Source organism: Myotis nattereri, assembly GCF_964212035.1.
Source record: "Myotis nattereri genome assembly, chromosome: 8".
NCBI lineage: Eukaryota > Metazoa > Chordata > Mammalia > Chiroptera > Vespertilionidae > Myotis > Myotis nattereri.
This window is the reverse complement of record NC_138083.1, coordinates 16,815,473-16,836,902: the sequence shown is the minus strand read 5'-3', so window position 1 is coordinate 16,836,902 and position 21,430 is coordinate 16,815,473. Positions and strand designations below refer to the sequence as shown.

General features: G+C 39.0%; 1 protein-coding gene and 1 pseudogene across 4 annotated transcripts in view; both read right to left on the bottom strand.

Annotated features, from left to right (window-relative positions):
- Positions 1-21,430, bottom strand: part of RALGAPA2 (Ral GTPase activating protein catalytic subunit alpha 2) — a 300,833-nt gene that overhangs the window by 121,627 nt on the left and 157,776 nt on the right. For all 3 annotated transcript variants that reach the window (XM_081097210.1, XM_081097209.1, XM_081097211.1), the window contains 3 exons: positions 9,462-9,590; positions 4,003-4,131; positions 3,128-3,186 (listed from right to left, as the gene is read on the bottom strand). In XM_081097210.1, the coding sequence (XP_080953336.1) occupies positions 3,128-3,186; positions 4,003-4,131; positions 9,462-9,590 (317 nt within the window). The remainder of the gene's footprint in view (positions 1-3,127; positions 3,187-4,002; positions 4,132-9,461; positions 9,591-21,430) is intronic.
- Positions 7,560-8,139, bottom strand: LOC308523353 (transforming protein RhoA-like; annotated as a pseudogene). The gene has a single exon. The product of its transcript is annotated as a transforming protein RhoA-like (transcript).

Genomic DNA, 21,430 nt, shown 5'->3' with positions numbered 1-21,430 from the left:
CTCAATTATAAATCAATTTTAAATGATAATTCTCATTGGAACTGATATGTTCCACTATCTTTTACAATAACCAAAAAAAGTCATATGCCTGTTATCTTTTTTCTTAATGCCGACATATACAATTAAAATATTTGTTCCCAAAACTGCTTATTTTCAGAACAAAAAGTGATTCAAACCACAACTCAGAGTCAGACATTGGCTGTAATATGTATCTGTTCTTTTAATAAGAGGTCACATCCAGTGCCAATCACAATGGACATACTGCTCAGCTCTCTACACTGAAAGTTCATTTGTATTCAATATAAATCCACAATTAAAATCAATATATTTTGAGGTCTTAAAACCACCAGTTTCACTGGATTCTCATCTCTTTAAATTAGGATAGACTAAGTGCATCAGAACAAAGATATTAAAAACCCTTTGAAGATTGTGTCACCTTCTACCAAAGTTCACTCATTAAAGCAGTGCAACTCAGTTTACAAGGTGTGCCCGGCCATTTCTGTTTCTCCCACACCAGCATTATCAGGAGTTCCACACTATTTTAACCCTGGATAGTTCTTCCTGTACAGAACTGTCTAAATCTATCTCTTCTCTTACCTAATACCTTTGCTTATTCTCATCTAGAAACTACTTTGCATTCTTGGTTTGCATATAGCACTCTACATTCCCAGGTACTCTACACTTCTTTATTTTCCCCCAGATTAACCCAGACTCTGTTCAATCCACTAAAATCTATACAACTTGGAATTATATTAAAAAATTCATTTTTTACCATTTTAAGGGACTCTCTTTCTTTGTGTGCATGTGTGTATATGTTTAGGAGTGCGTGTATACAAATGGTTTTTTTTACAACTCATTAACCTATTTGTCAAAGGTAATTTGTTAAGGGCAAAGATCTCTCATTTCTAGGACCTGCATTACTCTGTAACTATTAGCTTTGCACTATAGAGAACATTTGTGACCTATAAAATGGTTTTATAATCTAAACTACTCTCGTTTGCTTTGAGTTTTAAAGCCACAGTAGCTCATAAGAGTGCTTCCATGTTATTTTCTCTCTTTGAAATTTATCACTGAACATTCCCATTTGGCATCTTCCAATTCTAATACTCTCAATTATCCCTCATGCCTAGGCTTTCCTGCCAATTAAGATTCTCTGTATCCCAAGTATGTCCTTTGTGATCCTTAATGAGTTTTATTTATCAAGACTTTTTTTTTAGCTAATGGCAATACTGCCTTCACCCTTCTGCTGTATTCCACTATACTCTTTTGTTTGCTACCACCTCATACCAGTCCAGTTTATACAACAAAACTTCTAATTTTGTCTTAATTTTTCTAAATCATCACTCACAAGCATACAATATTCTTTGTTAAGTCTCCTCCATTTATTTGAAATCTCAATCATACTTCAGCCTGCATGTTTATCTACACTTACATTCCCTTAATTTAATTACCTGGTTCCTTTTATACACAACTAAGAAAGACTGACCACATCATAACACTTCTATCCCATTTTTAACTCTAAAGAAATCTGACTCGCCACACTCAAGAAAAGGGGTTTGAAAAGCAGGGACTGTCAACACTTGTTGAAGGGTTCAATATGGTGGGTAAGGGAAAAGGAAAAATAAAGAATTTTCTCCAAACTTCTGGATTAAAAAATGTAGTTAGACGATGGTACCATTTACTAAGATGCAGTCTGGGAGACAGAAGACTCAGTGGTTCATTACAGTGTATTAAGTTTGGATATGTTAAGACATCTAAGTTGAGATATCCAAGCAGTTTAATATATAAGCCTGAATATATCATGGCTTCCCAGTAGGGTCCAGGTAAATAAATTCAGTATCATTAGCAGGTAGGTGGAATTTAAATTCTGATTAGAATGAATAAGAACATCTAGAAGGTCATGGAGAGAGAAGAATCAAGTCACTCTAACATTCAGAGGTTTAGGGAGAAGAGGGAGAAAGGGAAAGAGCAGGTGTCCTGGTGGAGAAGCAAAACCAGAAGACTGCGTTTTAAGGAACTGGCAATGCTGAGGATAAAGACAGACTAACTTCAGAATTAGTAAGGTAAGTATGCATGTTAACATTTCTAAGGTAACCTCTAAAAGAACTGAAAGAGTATCTATGACTTCCAAAAAAACAGGTGTAATAAATAGAATGTGGGAAAATAATCTGAAAAAAAAGAAAGAGAAAAAGAAAACAAGGAAGGAAAGAAGAATGACTAGGAGGGAAGGAGGAAGAAAGAAAAAAAGGAGAGGGGAAAAAGGAGAAGGCAAGAGAAGGGAGAAAATGAAATTCTGGGAAGGGACAATAGCAAAGTAAAAAAAAAAAGATGAAAGATCTATAGTTTTTGCAAAAAGAGAATTTAAAAGAGAAGAATACAAAAAGGTTAAATTTAAAAGGATAGAAATTATTATTAAAAATAGCTGGATCAATATCAGACAAGTGGTCTTTAAGATAAAAAAATTACCCTTAGAGATCAAGAGGGTCACTACATAAATATAAAAGATTTAATTCACTATAGATCTAATTCAAGTTCTTTGCACCTAATAATATAGCTTCAAATTTATATATTTCAAAAATGAACAGATATACTAGGGAGATTTTAATGTATTTTTCTCAGTAAATGATCAAGTGATAAAAAAATTAAAAAGATTATGGAATATTTAAAGGACATGATTTAAAAATTAATAAAGGAGACACATCTAGAATACTATACCCAACAACTGGAGAACAGTGTATACATGCACTGTTTTTCAAGCATGTATGAGACATCTGCAAAAACTGACTACATACAGGGTCATAAGGCAAATTTCAATAATTTCTTAAGACTATTATCAGGGCAGACAGCATTTCTGACCCACAATGCAGTTAACTCAAGAGTAGCAAAAAATAAACAGAAATGACCATGTTTGGAAATTAAGAAATATGTTTCTAAATAAATCATAACTCAATGAAGGAATCATATGGAAACTGGAAAAAATTAAGTGAAGCATTTTCCTGATATAGTATTTGTTATACTTTTTAGTGTGTGTAAGGGTAATTGAAATAATGTGTTTAGTAACATTGTGTTTACACACAAATGTGTATCATAAAAATGTAAAATTGTTTACATTTTATTCAACATTTACCTTGCACATTCACTTGGTTCCTCTGTGGCATTCTTCAGTAAAATATTTATGAGGTAATGCTAAAAAAAACCAACAACACAATTAAGTAAAATAAAAACACTGCTTAGTAGTTGTTTTCCCGCACGTTCTGACTGTTCCAGGCAGTTAGGAGATCCTAAAGGACCCGGGAGCCAGGGGGAGGAATGATGGGACTCAGGGGGAGCCCCTGGCAACTAAGCTGGTCTAGAGAACAGAATTCCTGGGCATACAGCAAACATGCAGCAAAGCCAGTGAGACTTCCAGATAGGAAATCCCTGGTTTTCTTTTACTTTAATTGGATTACATATAGCACACTCAATTAATTATTGTAATTATATACTACAGGTAGGAAGATTGATCGATTCTGAGATTTAAAATGCACTTTGTTTGCCCCAAAATCAGGGGAGGAGAGAACAAATGTTTACTTTTATTCTCTAAGGAATAATTTGGAACTTCAAATTATTAGTAGGAATTAATCAGGGCGGCAATGAAATTGAATATGTAGCTTATTTCAATTATTGTTTTAAATAAATTCATTTGATGTGCTAACGCAGCATAATTAAACCAATAAAATTATTATAAAGTATGATTCGTTACATAATTATGACCCAGAGGCATGATAAACAGATCTAATAAAAAATACCCGAGGAACCTCTCAGTTTTAACTATAGTATTCTCTGAATCTCATACTTTTAACCTCCCTAAAACAGCCCTCTAAAAAACACAACTATTGAAACATTTACTTGACATAGCAAAACTTTCAGATAAGCAGGTCACTGTGTAATAATGGAAGAGATAGCCATTGAGCTAGAATGGCAAAGTTCTAAACTTGAGATTTAGTCAAGTGCATTATGTACCTTGACATCTTCGGTTCCTGCGATGACTTCACCAACTTCTGGCACGGACTGCAGCAGAGGGATCTCCTGGTAGACGTTGGGAAAGCAGACGAGAGAACCGAGAATGGTGAGAGCTTCGGAACGAGGGGCCTGCACACAGAAAAGGGAAACACATTTTTCTTCTTATAAGTTAGAAACTTTAGATAAGAGACAACATGTCTTACTTCTTTTATGACCATGAAAGGGAATCTTTGTAATTATTTTATCTTAGATAAAAAACACCAAACTATGCCTGGTTATTCTCCCGCAGGTGAATACTTACTTAAGCAGGAGAGGTTTGCCTAAATGAAAAAGCTAACTTCCACGGAATGAAAAATATCACTATACTTGGATATAAACAAGCATTGTGAACAGTGGTCTGCTGATTGACTCTCTCATGACTGCTTTCCGTTTTTGTGGTTTTTTTTTTAAATCTTATGTTCTTGACAAAGCAGGGTAAATTATATCAACTTAATATTATTTTTGCTATAAAGACAGTTAAGGAAAATTCAAAAGGAAAAGGGGTTGGGCTATCAGAAGGTAGAGAAAGAGAGAAGACACCATCTACTTAACTTCCCGTTTCACCAAGAAATGCTTAGCAAAATATAGTGTCTGACATACAGTGAGGTAGGAGACCACTTGTTTGTCATTACTGGAATTAGGTATACAGTGGAACCTCAGTTCTCGAACTTAACACATTGTGGACCAGTAGTTTTAGTGCTAGCTTTGCCCAGGGGCCAGATAAGTTTCTACTGAACGAATTCAAAAAAGGTTGTACATAAATGTTAAAGGCACGCTTTAAAATTAAATACCCATTGCATTTTGAAGTTATTACATGTTCTTATAAGCTAATATCTTCTTAAAGTATGGAACTTTGTAAAACACCATGTAATAGGAAGCAAGAATTCTCGTGATCCATCCTCAATGTGTTAATTCAGTTCTAGAAGGCTGTTCAAGAATCAATCTGCTCGAAGACTGAATCATTTTTTCCCATTAGAAATAATGTACTAGTAAATTGAATTACCTTGTATCAGACCCCCAAATGATTACGTTTTAACCTTTCTTAGGTGTGAAATTATAATATTTGGCTTTAGATGTCTAATGCATTGTTTAATCTATAAGCAAACAGTACATGTCTAATGTATTATTTAATCTATAAGAAATACTTCTTTTCTTAACTTTATCAAACCACCCCCTACTAGCCTTAAAAGGCGAAAGATTTATGCGATCTGAAGAGAAACCAGAGTATCCTACTAGCCTTAAATGAATCACTTCCAGCACTCATTCTAGGGGTGTCTTTCAGGAAGCTGGCATGCAGCATCTTAGCTTTTTCACTTATCACGCCTCCAAAATGCTGTTACAGGCTAACTGCTTTTCCTTTATTCAATTAACAACAGTTTTGGGTTTTCTTTACCTTTTCAATGGCCTGTGATCAGTTTCTTTTACATCCTTAGCAATAGCACTTTTAATGGCCTGTTTATGTTTAAAGATTGTGCCGTCTATTTCACTAGCAACAGAAATAAGCAAACAAAAATAAACAAAAACCTCATAAATATATTCACAGAACAATTTCCTGAGACATTAACAAGGCAATACTTAGGTCTGACAAAATAGACTTCTAAAGAAAGACCATAAAAAGAGACAAAGAGGGTCACCACATAATTCTAAAGGGTTTGCTACAACAAGAAAATATAACCCTTGTAAATATATAGACACCCAACATAGAAGTACCTATATGTATTTTTTAAAGTCTTGGAAGACTTTAAGGAAGAGATCGATAGCAATACAGTCATAGTAAGGGACTTTACCACCCCAATGACATCACTGGACAGTTATTCCAGACAAAAATCAACAAGGAAACAGCAAACTTAGACACAATAGATCAGATGGATTTAATTGATATCTACAGAACATTTCATCCAAAAGTGGCATTCTTCTTAAGTGCCCATGGAACATTCTTAAATGCTAGAAAAAAAAAAATTCTTAACAAATTTAAGAAGACTGAAATCCTATCAAGCATTTTCTCAGATCACAATGGCATCAAACTAGAAATCAACTACAATAAAAACACTCAAAAACATTCAAGCACATTGAGGCTAAATAGTATGTAAGAATGAATGGATTACCAATGAGATCAAGAAAGGTATCATAAATTTCCTGGAAACAAATGAAAATGAACATACAACAACCCAAAATCTATAAGCAATAGCAGAAGCAGTCCTAGGAGGGAAGTTCACAGCTTTACAGGCCTACCTCAAGCTACAAGAAAAAGCTCAAAGTTTAATTCTATAACTAAAAGAATTAGAAAGAGAAAAACAAGAAAAGTGCAGAGTAAGTAGAAAGAAGAAAATAATAAAGATCAGAGTGGAAATAAATGACATAGAGACTAAAAAAACAACAACAAAACAGAAAAATAATACAAAAGATCAATGAAACCAAGAGCTGTTTTTTTGAAAAGATAAGCAAGACTGACAAACTTTTAATCAGACTCATCAAAAAAAAAAAAAAAAAAGAGAGAGAGAGAGAGAGAGAGAGAGAGAGAGAGAGGACCCAAATACATAAAACCAGAAATGAAACAGGCAAATAACAAGTGACATAACAGAAATATAAGAGATTGTAAGGACATGGTATGAACAACCATATGCCAACAAACTGGATGACCTGGGTGAAATGGACAAATTCCTAGACACACATAATCTTCCAAAACTAAATCGGGAAGAATGAGAAAACCTGGATAGGCAGAAGTTGTAATGAAACTGAAGCAGTAATAAAAAATATCCCAGCAAACAAAGGTCCTGGACTGGATGGCTGAGCACAATTTGCAAACACTGGATGCCCACTCCAGAGCTATGCCAATGAAGTCTGTTCAGGAGGAAGTTCGGAAGTGGTGACTCACCAGGGTAGCTTGCAGCTGACAGATGACAGGCAAGACATGTTAGTTATGAGGTAGTTACAGCCTAACTCTCTTTCTAGAAAGAAGAAGTTAAGAAATTCCTTGAATTGCATCTGGTGTGTCAGGTGAGAGTGCCAAGGAGAGCTGTGAGAGGAGTGTCAGAGGACCTGGTGGTCAGGTGGGTTGGACATTATTAATAATCATGGTTGGCTTCTAAATACTGGTAGCAAGATGATTTCTGATTTGTAATCTTAGGTAAATTATCCTATATAATAAAAGCCTAATATGCTGTGTCCGGTCGTCCCTTCAACCAATCAAAGCATAATATGCTAATGTATACTAAGGCCGCTCAACTGCTTGCTATGATGTGCACTGACTACCAGGGGGCAGTTGTCCAGTCGCTATGACGTGCACTGACCACCAGGGGGGAGACGCTCCGACTGGTAGGTTAGCTTACTGTTGGGGTCCAGCCAATCATGACTGAGCGAGACAGGCTGAACATGCCCTGGAGTCCTCCTACTGTCCCTCCCCAGCTGGCCAACCTCTCGCGTCACTCCCCGGCCATGACTGTGTACTGGTGGGGTCCCTCGGCTTGGCCTGTGCACTTCCAGTTGAACCGCATGAGAGTTGTGCTTGCAGCAGGGTTTCACAAGACAAGGCACCCAGATTTTTTCTTCTCATGTCTGGTTTGCAGAGCAGCTTCCGTGGCCATTTCCAAAACTTCCCTCACTCATCTTCGGTCTTTGCTGAACATTCCATGTACTTAAAAGCGCCAATGCTGTGTGCCATATCTCTGCCTTCTTCCAGGTTTTCCGGCTCCTGCTTCATCTGGCTAGTTCCTGCCCTGAGTGCTCATCATTCCAAAGAACCTTCTTGTTTCCAAACAGGATGATGGGCAGGTTGGGACAGAAATGCTTGACTTTCGGAGTTCATTTTTGTGGGATTTTCTCTAAACTATCAGGATTATCAATGGAGAAACACATCAGTATAACATCGGTGTCCAGGAAGGAGAGGGGCCTCAAGCAATCATAATCTTCCTGCCCAGCTGTGTCCCACAAAGCCAACTCTACTTGCTTTCCATCCACTTCAACATCGGCCACATAGTTCTCAAACACCGTACATACACACCTCTGGGAACTAACTGGGCCTTGCGAAAATGATGAGAAGCAAGTCTAGCCACAGGCTCCATCACCAACCATCACAAATTTCTTCCGGATGGCAGGCATTGCTTTCTAATGTGGTGCCAGGCCTGTGTGGCAGAAGTTCTACAAAGTGCCTTGAACATCTCAGATGAAAAGCACTCAGGCAACAGCTCCCACTGCAGCCTGGGAGACTATGGCAGGTGGCTGAGGAGACAGCAGTAGACTAATGGGAGACCCGACGAGAACAGCAGCAGCAGGGTGAGCTCAAGCAAGCAAGGGTGGACCATGGTAGACCAGTAAAGCTAATTTTATTTATACCATTTGAAGAGGAAAAAATGAATCTGAAAAAGTAACAGTTATACTGAGCACAAATGTGAGAAGCCCTTCAAATTTAAATATATAAGACTGTTCTCTCAAAAGACACTGAGACACTGCCTTAGTAGGTGAGGTACATGTGGAGATTATAAATAAATTCTTTTTTTGTAGCTCTGAATTCCCATTTAGTCAGTCTACTTTCTTCTAATTTTTTAGTACAGGAATTCTGCACATTAATAAGAAAATATATATTCATTTTCTAGTTAAAATGTTAGTGTTCTAACATTTAAAAACATTTTATACTAAACTTCTAACAACTCATACAATAATGAGAAAAACTTTATTAATAATGTAACTCGCCCTGGCCAGTGCTGCTCAGCGGTTGAAGCATCGGCCAATGCCCCGAAGGGTTGTGGGTTCGATTCCTGGTCAAGGGCATGTACCTGGGTTGCAGATTGCATCCCCGGTTGGGGCATGTGTGGGAGGCAGCCAATCGCTGTGTCTCTCTCACATCGATGTTTCTCTCTCTTTCTTTTTCTCCCTCTCCCTTCCTCCCTTCCACTCTTTCTAACAATCAATGGAAGAAATCCCTTTGCGTGAGGATTAACAAAGAAAATAACAATGTGCCCTCAAAATTCTATCTTCATTATGGACATCTCTTTATGCTCTAACATTTTAAGAAGACAGTTCTTACTAGACTTCTAATAACCAAGAAAATAATGAAAAACAAACATTACTGATAATAGAAACTTAAAATTCTCTCTTTATTATAGACATCTATGCCTGTGCCATTTACTAGCAAATGCTAGTAAGATTCTAAGAGACAAGTCCTGCTTCTGACTGTGTGAATGTGCTGAAAATATTAGTGAGGATGATTTTTCACACTCTGGCCTTTTGATGAAACGCCTTTCCAATAGCAGTGTGTCATCTTATCCTACAATTTCACACATCAGCTGCCAGGGCATCTACCCGAGAGCCCAGTTTCACATTGCACTAATGAGTCAACACCTGTTAAGAGTGGAGAAATCTGAACCTTGTTAGCGACTGTGAAGCCTCCTGGGAGCGTGAATGCTGAGCATTGTCATACTCACCGCCAGCATGTCTGTCCCGAGGACCCTGGCAGCAGCCGTGATGAAGTCCCCCACCAGCATTGAGAAGCCAGGCAAACCCAGGGAGAAAAAGCGGGGCGGACAGTGCCTTATAATGGTATTTAAGATATCCTAAAAGGAAAGGGGAGAAAACACAACGGTCATTTTCAAGAACAAAATTCCAAAGGAGGCATATGTCTGCACATGACCCTGCGTGGTAACCTACGAGGGCGCAGATCATAGAAATGTCTCAGTGAAATGGGTACTCGGAGATGAGTTCGTCCAAGAGCTATTGTACCATTTTACAAGTAAGAGAATCGAGACACTGTAAGACGACTTGCCCAAAATCTGAATTGTGGCGTTGGGACTAGACACTTATGTCTTCCACCTACAGGTGAGCTCCTTGGACAAGCTAAAGGAGCGCTGAGGTAAATATACAAATAAGACCTCTGTTTATATATCCCTTTCCATATTCTTTGATTTTCAAAAGTTCAGCATATTGTTACATTAAAAAATCTTAAAGCAGACAAAGAGATGGAAATTTTTATTCATTCGTCGGGTGGTTCCACATTAAACAATTTCATGAGCCATGAGAACGCTATGATCACACTCCAAGGGCAGGAAGTTGGTGTGGCTCTGAGTGTAAGTGTGATTGCAAAGTACAGTGCAACGTGCAGCAGTAGCCTCTTCACAGCATGCAGGCCACCAACCGCCTGGACACCTGGTGCTCCTGTGTCTGCCACAGCCTCTCCCTGGTGGGTGGCTGGCTGGCCCATGGCAGACCAGAACAGGACGCCACTGGACAACATTAATGCCACCCATGGTCAGGCCACAGCTATGAAACCATCTGTGTGAGTGTGTGTATGCAAAGGGAGCTTAGTAAGAAAACCAAAAACTTTTTTTATGCAGTTCTAGGCAATGCACATTAATCAAACATGCGAAAGTACTATAGTTATGTTACTTGTAGTTATACAACCTATAGTTAGTCTCAAAAAGCAAGAAGCAAAATTTTTAAACATCTGGTTTCTTTTCTCAGATTTTAGTGTGGCTATTTCAAAAACCCTTCAAAATAACCCAAATTTCATTTGATTAAATTAGAGCAAGGGAGTAGCAACATGCCGTATTTTAAAATAGTCCTTTGTAATAAAAATAACCTCACTTAACAACGTCTTATCTAAAAAGAGTTTTTGTGTTTACATTTAAGACTAATTTTTTCCTTGCACAATGGACTCATTAAGTTTCTAAAAATTGTGCTGTTTTTATATTCTATCTTTAAAATTACTGTACAATGCTTATTCTATTAGAGCTCATATATATATATATATATATATATATATATATATATGTATGATAAAGAGTTCAGCAAGTACTAAAGTTTTAGAATTTCAGCAAGCTTTTTCCTATGCTAAACATAAATAGGTAGATAGATAAATAGATGGGCAGACAGATAAAAGGAAGGAAGGAAGGAAAAACCTGAACCACACTGCTTGCAAGTTAATGTTTAAACCTGCGTTAATCACGTCCTTTGATACACTTTAGCTTCCGTATCAGCCAAGACAAACATTCTAAGGGACTGAGCAGATGGATGCTGCAGTTTAGAAAGTGTGTGGTAAACTCATGCTCCAAGAGTGGAACAAAAGATCCACCTTTTTCATAATTAAGCCTCTGATTAATGCCCTGGGCTCCTCACCACACACCTGTAATTACTCACAGAGGTACGCATTGTGCGGCCCTTGTCTCGGAATATCAGGCATCAAGCTATCCAGCAGCAGATGGGAGCACATTTCTGTTGACATATGCTGCAATGAAAGGATTCGTGCAAACCTGGCTAGCAAGGTAGCAGAATGCCATGCATTTGAAGATTAATAATGCAAACAACCATGATGTTAACTTTGTTATGTTTATAGTGTTAATTCCATCTGTTGAGATGAAGAACTAAGCCTTGAACACTATAGATTTTTAAAATATTTAGCCCACACTTGAATAAACCATTTTCACAAGTGGAATTCAGAATTTTAATTATAAAATGCTTTTCTGGGATAAGTTTATGGTAATTATGAACTAAATCCTTTAATAAGCTAAAGCTGAAGTTTGTAAATGAAATCCATTTTGCTTCAAGAGATTCATATGTGTAAAGCAATGACCTGTAAATGGGGCATTCACAAAAAATCACTACGTTGGCATTGATGCTAAAGACAGCAGAAATGTGTGTAGCCGAGGTAAAGTCGCACGGCCCCCCTACCTCTGGACCGTGGCCAGTCACATCAACGGAACCTGTTTCTATGGGCAAGAAGATTGGAAAGAGAGTGCAAAATAACAGATGGCTAGCCTACCCTGCCCTGCCACCCACATAAGACGGAGCCCCAATGAGAAGCAAGAGCCTGTGCTGCCCTGGCCAGCTAAAGATGGCACTGGAGTAGGTTAATGTGCAGGTTAAAGAGGGGAATATATGGCCAGTCAGCCAAATTATGGCCATCTACTGGATAATTTTGCTTGTGCAAACTGAAATAGAACAACCCAAAGATTTTCTCTTCGTGAAGACATTTTAAAATTAGGAATAACTGTATGGTACTCAAAAGAGAGCAGCTGTGTTTTCCCAGTAAAGGGTCATCCACAAAATACTCCCCTCATTTCCAGTAGCATCCTCTTTCACTTTCATGGCTATAACGGGGATCTTTGGGAAAATAAAAAAATCTCGACACTCTGAATCTTTCTTCACAGCTTCCCAAATGTCAATTACTCATGTACAACCTCATGCTATTGACATGTCCACATCCAAAGTGAATATTATTTATCTGTTTTTCAAAGTAACATACTTTTTTGAACTTAAATAAGATTATTCTGGAAAACTAGTAAGTTGTCTCATAAACAGAAAATAAACCTTAGATCAATACAATAACAGCAAACCAAGACTACTGAATTTTTGCTAACTGTCGCTGTCTGACGGAGGCTCTCCTTGTTAAAAAGTTGGTTTGCATCCTAGAAGGCTAGGAGAGAAGTTCTGTACCTACTCCAGACGTACTACCAAGGCGAGTCCCAAGGACTGGAAAGGGGCCATTATTCCCACCATGCAATTTGATGCTCTAGTGCTACCTTCATTGTGACCACCAGTGGGAAATGGCCCGCTAGAACTGGGGCCACTAGACTATGTGATCATGGCAGAGCATGCCTAGAGCTTCATGTTTCTCTTCCATAAAATGGGATGATTTCCCTTTAGAGAGCTGTGTCTAATGGTACACTAGATATGAACACCGTCCTCTGCAAAATGAAAAGGGCCATACAGAAGTAGAGTGACAAGTGAAAAATTTTTTTGTCACAAATGGAAGGACTATGAAAGATTTCACTTTCTAGAAGTCACTTTGTAGAATTACGTGAACTATTGTTTTGCTGATAATTCAGAGAGAAGATTTTACAACATTTCAAAAGGTGGCACATATAAGTTTCTTAAATTACACTATCCCAGAAATTGAAAAACTCTAGAAATTAATACCTTAAATAACATCCTTAGCAAAGCATTACAACAATTAGCCAGAGTGTATAGGTGAAATAAAAACAGGGAACTGATGTTTTTAGATTTTCTAGGCTCCATTTTTTTAAGGATTTCAAGAATTTATCCCAAACAAATTAATCTAGTAGTAAAAATTAGTTTCTTTTTCACACTCTACGCAGACTAAAAACAATAAGCTAAACAATAAGTTCAATGAAAAATTTACTTTAAAACAGAAATTGTTCACTCTTGAAAATTGACCAGTTTAAAACATAAACAAAACTCTTAAAGGGAAATAAAATTCATTCTTCAAAATGTTGCAGTATAGTGAACAGACCACAAAACTGGTATTTTTCTCTTGTTTTTGGTTGAAAGTCCACACTCATGCTACACCGAATGTGAAAACCAGACTGTAAGATGGTAATTGTGAATTTGCAGTTTATCAAAACATTCAGGTTTATGAGAAAGTAACTGGTGAGAACATCTGTCTCTTATCACCGATCTTACAAAAAATCAGGTAATTCAAACAGAGGCGTGTTGTTTCCTCTCCTCCAAAGCACAGTTCTATAAACACAAACCACATTCAGCCCGGTAAATGAATCGCTTTAATTGAATGCTATGTACACAGTAACTGGAAAAACCGTAAGTGATAAGAAAAAAACATATGGTGATGGCAACAGAAATTGGTTTATTCATTTTGCATAGTGTAGTTTCTTTAGTTCTCTTATAATTGACCTTTAGAACGACAAATGTGTAAAATAATTTTGTTTATTATGGTTCCAACCTTCCAACAATTACACAAAATGAAAATTTAAAAGGAAGGATTCATTCTGGAAGCATTTCCATTGTTTACATAATTGCACAGCTATAATTTAGTGCTCGTGTTGTTATGGGGAGAAAGGGGCCATTACAGGCCATTTCAATTCAAAATATTGCACAGTGGTGTCAAAAATGAGGGAAAAATGTTCACTTTAAAATAGTTTAAAATGGATTAACCCTGTAAACAAAGACATTTCAATATATTCTACAAAATACAAATGTTCAAGAAGTTGCTATCCTTCAAACAGAATTAGAAATATTGCAACTGTACTTTCACACCAATTACATATATATTATTCACTTAATATTTGCTCAGGGCCCAGCAGATGATGGCTGTAACATAATAGCCAGCCATCTGTCTCCCTGCCTCTCCTTGGCGAACTCGCCTGATCCTCGGGAGCAAACAGATCCGGTTATTCCACCTAAAGTCACTCGGACCTTCCAAAGGCCAAGCAGAACAGTTAAGAAATAAAACCTATGTATGCAAAATCACTGAATTCCTCCTTTAACTGTCTACTTTAAGAAAACCAAAATGCTACACAATAAATGACTTCGTTATTTTTCAGAGAAGATACCTGTCTTTACTATAGGATGTTTTATAGGAAGCTCTTGTTTGGTAAAATGGGTAATGTTCAGATCTGCTTATCCTATTCATCTGATTAATTAAAAAAAGTATGACTCATACCACATCCAAGTGCAATTGCTAATTATCACAAAATTTGAATGCAAAGGGATATTTTTAGCACTAAACCTGAATATAATTTAAACTTCCTTTAACAATTCAGTAATAGCCACAATCTTGCAGTTTTCTAAATACTATAGTAAACCCTTGATTTTGCAGACCTCAATTTAATGGACTTCAGATTTAATGGACAAAATTTCCGATCTGCATCTCGTAACTGAAAATTAACACCCTGCTAATTTTAAAATACCTTTAATCAAGATTTGCTTATAATTAAATTAACAGGTTACTTTTTGTTATTGACTCACTGTCATTTTTAACAAATTTTAGCAACTAGGCCATATGTTGGAAAAAACACTGTAGTAATTCCACCGACATGAATAAATATTACAAATCTACAACTAATTATAGTTGTAATTATACATACTTAAATCCAAGAGTCACTGTTAGTGAACAATGTTTGGGGAGTGATTAACACATGATCACACAGTATGGCTTGAGGTAATTGGTTCTGTTGTCGAGTGGTGTGACTTTCAGCAGCAATTTTAACGCCTGCGCCTGCTGGCTGATGTTCCCACGTGTGCTAAGCCACGCCCAGCCATGTGCATTTCTTTACTGCTGGTGACTGGTGAATGCACGCATTACTAGACCTACTCAGTAGAAGTTTAAAATTATAGTAGTACATATAGAAAACTTTCCTGTGCAATTAAACTTTTCCTACATAATTTTAATTACACAAACATCCTATATAATAAAAGCCCAGCGACCGTTACAGCATAACGACCAGAACGAACAACGACCAGACGACCAGCCGGTAGCTATGATGAACACTGACCCAGACTTTGCTGTTGGCGCCCTGACAGCCCCGAATCCCGTTCACGTGCACCCCGGACTCTGGCAGCAGGGAGGCGGGAGCCCCATTCCTCCAGAATTGGCGTTGGTCAGCTTGCTGTCTGCGCCATGACAGCCTCGAATCCTGGTCACCTGCACCCCGGACCCTGACCAATCTCATACAATCACAAGATTAGCTATTCAGTTGTCAAATGATCGGAATTTGTATTTTCATACCGATGATTTTGCTGAAGTTATAGATAGGGCTAAAAGGCATAACGACTTTGATGGCTTGGTTTTTATTGAATAGAGAAGATTCCAATGTGCATAATTATTATTGGGAGATTCCACAACATTCTGTGTTTACTAATTCTTCGTGTAGAAAACGCCAAAAGGACGGGAATAAAGTGTTAGGAAGACCGTTCACTGTGAGCATTAGAGAACCAGAATGATATTACCTTAGACTATTGCTTCTGCATGTAAAAGGTGCGGGAAGTTTTGCTGATCTGTGAACTGTAGGAGGTGTCGTTTATGATACATTTTGTGAAGCTGCTAAACACAGAGGATTATTAATCATTGACACTATCTGGAAAGATATGATTGATGATGCCATCATCCTTAATATGCCCAAATAACTATGTCAACTTTTTGCATATATATGCATGTTTGGATGTCCTTTTGATGCAGAAAAATTACGGGATGAGAATAAATCTCATTTTATTGAAGTTTATTGGAAATTACACTGAAGAGAAGGTGTCTGTATGAACTGAAATGCATGCCCTTAACGAAATTCAATAAGTATTCACATTGCATGGAATGAAATGTTAGCATTTCAAACTTCCAGACTATCCTTTATTAATGAATGCAACTACATGTGATGAATCGTATGAGTGACAACAGGCAGAAGTTTTGATAAATTCTCTGAACGATGAACAGTTGGCACTCTTTCACACTATAACTTCCGCCATCAAAGATCAAACTGTACACAACAAATGCTTTTTCTTGGATAGCCCAGGCGGAAGTGGAAAAACATATATTTATAAAGTTTTAATACATTATATTAGAGGTCGTGGTGGTACTGTTTTACACACAGCATCTACAGGAATTGCTGCAAATTTACTTCTTGGTGGAAGAATCTTTCATTCTCAATATAAATTATCAATTCCATTAAATGAAACTTCAATTTCTAGACTTGATATAAAGAGTGAAGTTGCTTAAACCATTAAAAAGGCCTAACTTATTATTGATGACTGCACCATGGCATCCAGTCATGCTATAAACGCCATAGATAGATTGCTAAGAGAAATTATGAATTTGAATGTTGCATTTGGTGGGAAAGTTCTCCTCAGAAGGGATTTTCGACAATGTCTCAGTGTTGTGCCACATGCTATGCGACTGGCCATAGTACAAACGAGTTTAAAGTACTGTAGTGTTTGGGGATGTTTCAGAAAGTTGTCTCTTAAAACAAATATGAGATCAGAGGATTCTGCTTATAGCGAATGATTAGTAAAACTTGGAGATGGCAAACTTGATAGTTTTCATTTAGGAATGGATATTATTGAAATTCCCTGTGAAATGATTTGTAACAGATCTATTATTAAAGCTACCTTTGGAAATAGTATATCTATAGATAATATTAAAAATATATTTAAACATGCGATTCTTTGTCCAAAAAAATGAGCACGTTAATAAATTAAATGAAAAAATTTTGAATATACTCGATGGAGATTTTCACACCTATTTGTGTGATGATTCCATCGATTCAACTGATGATGCCAAAAAGGAAAATTTTCCCATTGAATTTCTTAATAGTATTACTCCTTTGGGAATGCTGTGTCATAAATTAAAATTGAAAGTAGGTACAATCATCATGCTACTGAGAAATCTTAATAGTAACTGGGGTCTTTGTAATGGTACTAGATTTATTATCAAAAGATTGAGACCTAACATAATCGAAGTTGAAGTATTAACAGGATCTGTGGAAGGAGAGGTTGTTCTGATTCCAAGAATTGATTTGACCCCGTCTGACAATGCCCTCCCATTTCAATTAATTCATGACAGTTTCCTGTGATGCCAGCATTTGCGATGACTATTAATAGATCACAAGGACAAACTCTAAACAGAGTAGAAATATTCCTACCTGAACCCGTTTTTGGACATGGTCAGTTACATGTTGCATTCTCTCAAGTTCAAAGAATGTGTTGTGACGTTAAAGTTGTAAATACCTCATCACAAGGGCAATTAGTCAAGCACTCTGAAAGTGTTTTTACTCTTAATGTGGTGTTCAGGGAGATATTAGAACAAGTTTAATCAATTTATCAGTCATTGCTTATATCAATGTTGTTTTTATATTGTTGTTTTTGTTGTTTTATATCATGTTGTTATTGTTTATTAATAAATTTATATATTATTTTCACATACACTTTACTAATTTTCTTTAATCTCTGACACTTCTATTATAGAGAAAGGGTGAATAGTGACATTAAAATATTTCTTCTAATTCATTCCCTTTCAATGTGCACAAATTCGTGCACTGAGCCACTAGTTCATAATAATAAAAGCGTAATATGCAACTTGAATGACTGAACAGCAGAACGACCATCTAGACCAGTGGTTCTCAACCTTCCTAATGCCATGACCCTTTAATACAGTTCCTCATGTTGTGGTGACCCCCAACGATAAAATTATTTTTGTTGCTACTTTATAACTGTAATTTTGCTACTGTTATAAATCGTAATGTAAACATCTGATATGCAGGATGTATTTTCATTGTTCGCGACCCACAGGTTGAGAACCGCTGGTCTAGATGACCTTACACGCACTGGCACCAGGTCAGCCAAGGTGGGTGTGATGTAATTGGTCAGGGAGCCCCACCATCGCCCCACGATCACCCTGCAGAGGGAGGCCCAGGCCACCCTCTGCGAGGCAATCGGGGCGGGGGGGGGGGGGGAGGGCTCTGTAATCAATCGCCCCAAAGAGGGAGGCCCAGGACACCCTCTGCTTGGTGATAGATTGCAGAGCCCCAGCCGGGTGGGTGGGGCCTCCCTCTGCTAAGTGATTGATCGTGGAGCCCCATGATTGATCGTCCCACAGAGGGAGGCCCAGGCCACCAACCAGCGACACTGTAGTGGGTGTGCAGGGCTGGCCAGCAATTGCCCCGCAGAGGGAGGCCCAGGCCAGCCAATCGATCGCACCCCATGCCTGCCGCCTGCAAAGGGAAGTGACTGGTGGTGGGGGTTGGGGGGCAGTACTGCACAGATGGCAAGCAGTGCCAGCAGCGGGGGTGGGGCCAGCTGCCGGCAGCTGGGGGAAGGAAAGCCCCAATAGGTCCTGATTGCCAGCCAGGCCTAGGGACCCTATCTGAGGGGTCCCAGATTGTGAGAGGGTACAGGCCAGGTTGAGGGACACCCCTCCCCCATGCATGAATTTCGTGCACCAGGCCTCTAGTGTCTACATAAGTAAAAACAGGTAAACAAACTAATTTGTCAATTTTTTAACATAAGCATTTGGAAAACCTACTTTTTATGTGACAGACTTTGGGCTTTAATAGATACTCCCTCACCTGAATTAGTTCATCCTATCGAGGTTTTACTGTCTCAGTTATCATCCTATTGGCAAAGCTCAGAAATGCTGAGTGGCCAAAAGGTTTTAGTTACCAGAAGAACTGATCTGAAGAGCCCTCAAAGTCCCACAGCCTGGTGCTCCTGCTTCTGCTGGTGAGTCTGCTCCATCACAGGCATCCTCTACATACCACAGGAGGCTACCTGGCCTCTTCATGCTGTACTTTGGTTCAGGTAGCATTTTTCATTGACAAAAATAAAGCCTTTATAATATGGCCTTTTTAAAAAAGCAGATCATGCCCCACGCATTGCACTTACAGAAAAGTCCATGGAAATAAAAATGCAGCAGGACAAAGCTAAAAATTACTCTCAAGATCCAATCCGAGAAATATGTACTATGTTCTTGACATTATCTTTGTGTAATTTTTTGGAGAAAAAGCAGATATTTTTATAACTGTTACACAAATGTGACTTCTCTTGGTATAACTATGTTATCAAGTCCATGAGAAATATGACAAGATAGAATAATTAGTTCTGTGGCTGTAGAAACAAAATTGCCTCGTGCTTCTCACCACAAAAAATGCTATGGAGAAGACCTTGACAGTAGCATGCAAAGTAGAGAGGGAGTGACATGCATAAACAGACTTCTGATGGCCACAGGAGCTGCTCTGACCATTTGTATAGCATCAGGACTTTTCAGGAGAGAGGGGACAACCAGGCAGATGGAAAAGAAAGTCTCTGCGACCCTCAAGCCCTAGAGGAGAGCCTTGAGTACTTTTTATGATTGCTCTACACTTAATCCCACATCTGCAAAGAAAGACTCTGCTATCTTGCTAGCCTTTATAGTGATGAACACTTTTCCAGGAAAAACAGAAGATTGATTAATGGATTTTACAATAACTGTACGTATTTTATTTTATACCCGGTTATCTTAACTGCTCTTTTTCTTTTGTAAGAGCTTCATTGAGATATAATTTTCATATAATAAAATTCATGTATTATCACTATTTAATTTGAGAATATTTCATTACCTCAAATTGAAATCCTCTACCCATTAGCAGGCATTCTCCATTCCCCCTCCACCAGACAACCTAATCTACTTTGTCTCTATTGATATTACTACCAAGGACATTTCAGAATATGGGTCGTATGTAGTCGGCTGTTTTTGTTGTATTTTTTTTTAATCTCTTATTTTGCTTGGATGTTTTCAAGATGGTGCAGCATATGGCGATACTTTATTCCTTTTTATGACCAAACTAGAGACCCGGTGCACGAAATTCATGCATGGGAGGGGGGGGGTCCCCTCAGCCCAGCCTGCACCCTCTCCAATCTGGGACCCCTCGGGGAATGTCTGACTGCCGGTTTAGGCCCAATCCCAGTTCGACATCCCTCTCACAATCCAGGACTGCTGGCTCCCAACTGCTTGCCTGTCTGCCTGCCTGATTGCCCCTACTGGCCCCCCTGCCAGCCTGATCACCCCTAACTGCCTCTGCCTGTCGGCCAGGTCGCCCCCAACTGCCCCCCCACCCCGCCAGCAAGGTCGCCCCCAAATGCCCCCCACCCCGCCAGCCTGGTCGCCCCCAACTGCCCCCTGCCAGCCTGGTCGCCCCTCACTACCCCCCTCTGCTGGCCTGGTTGCCTCCAACTGACCCCCCCTCCACCGGCCTGGTCGCCCCTCATTGCCCACCTCTGCCGGCCTAGTTGCCGCCAACTGCACCCCCTGCCAGCCTGGTCACCCTTTACTGCCCCCCTCTGATAGCCTGGTCACCCCTCACTGCCGCCCCTGACGGCCTGATTGCCCCATACAGCCTGCTGTTCAGTCATTTGGTCATCCCTCACTAACCCCCCTGCCAGCCTGGTTGCCCCTCACTGCCCCCCTGTGCCGGCCTGGTCACCCCTCACTGCCGCCCCTGCCAGCCTAGTTGCCTTACACAGCCTGCATTTAGTCGTTTGGTCATCCCTCACTAACCCCCCTGCTGGCCTGGTCGCCCTATGCAGCCTGCTGTTCAGTCGTTTGGTCACCCGTCACTATTCCTCTGCCGGCCTGCTCACCCCACGCAGCCTGCTACTCAGTCGTTTGGTTGTCCCTCACTGCACCCCCTGTAGGCCTGGTCGCCCCACACAGCCTGCTGCTCAGTCATTTGGTCGTCCCTCACTAATCCCCCTGCCAGCCTTAACGCCCCACTCAGTCTGTTTGGTCATCCGTTCGGTTGTGATGGCCCCTGACTCTTTATATATATAGATAAGATTCCCTTACATAGACCAGTGGATTCCAACCTTTCTAATGCCGCAACCCTTTAATACAGTTCCCCCAATTTCATGGTTACAAATTGAACAAATTAAAGCATAGTGATTAATCACAAAACAATATGTAATTATATATGTGTTTTCCGATGGTCTTAGGCGACCCCTGTGAAAGGGTCATTCGACCCCCAAAGGGGTCGTGACTCACAGATTGAGAACCACTGGCATAGAGAGACCACATTTTATGGACCCTTTTATCAATTGGTGGACATTTAGGTTGTTTCCACTGTTTGGTGACTGTGAATAGTGCTGTTAGGAAAATCTTTGTACAGGTTTTTGTTTGAATACC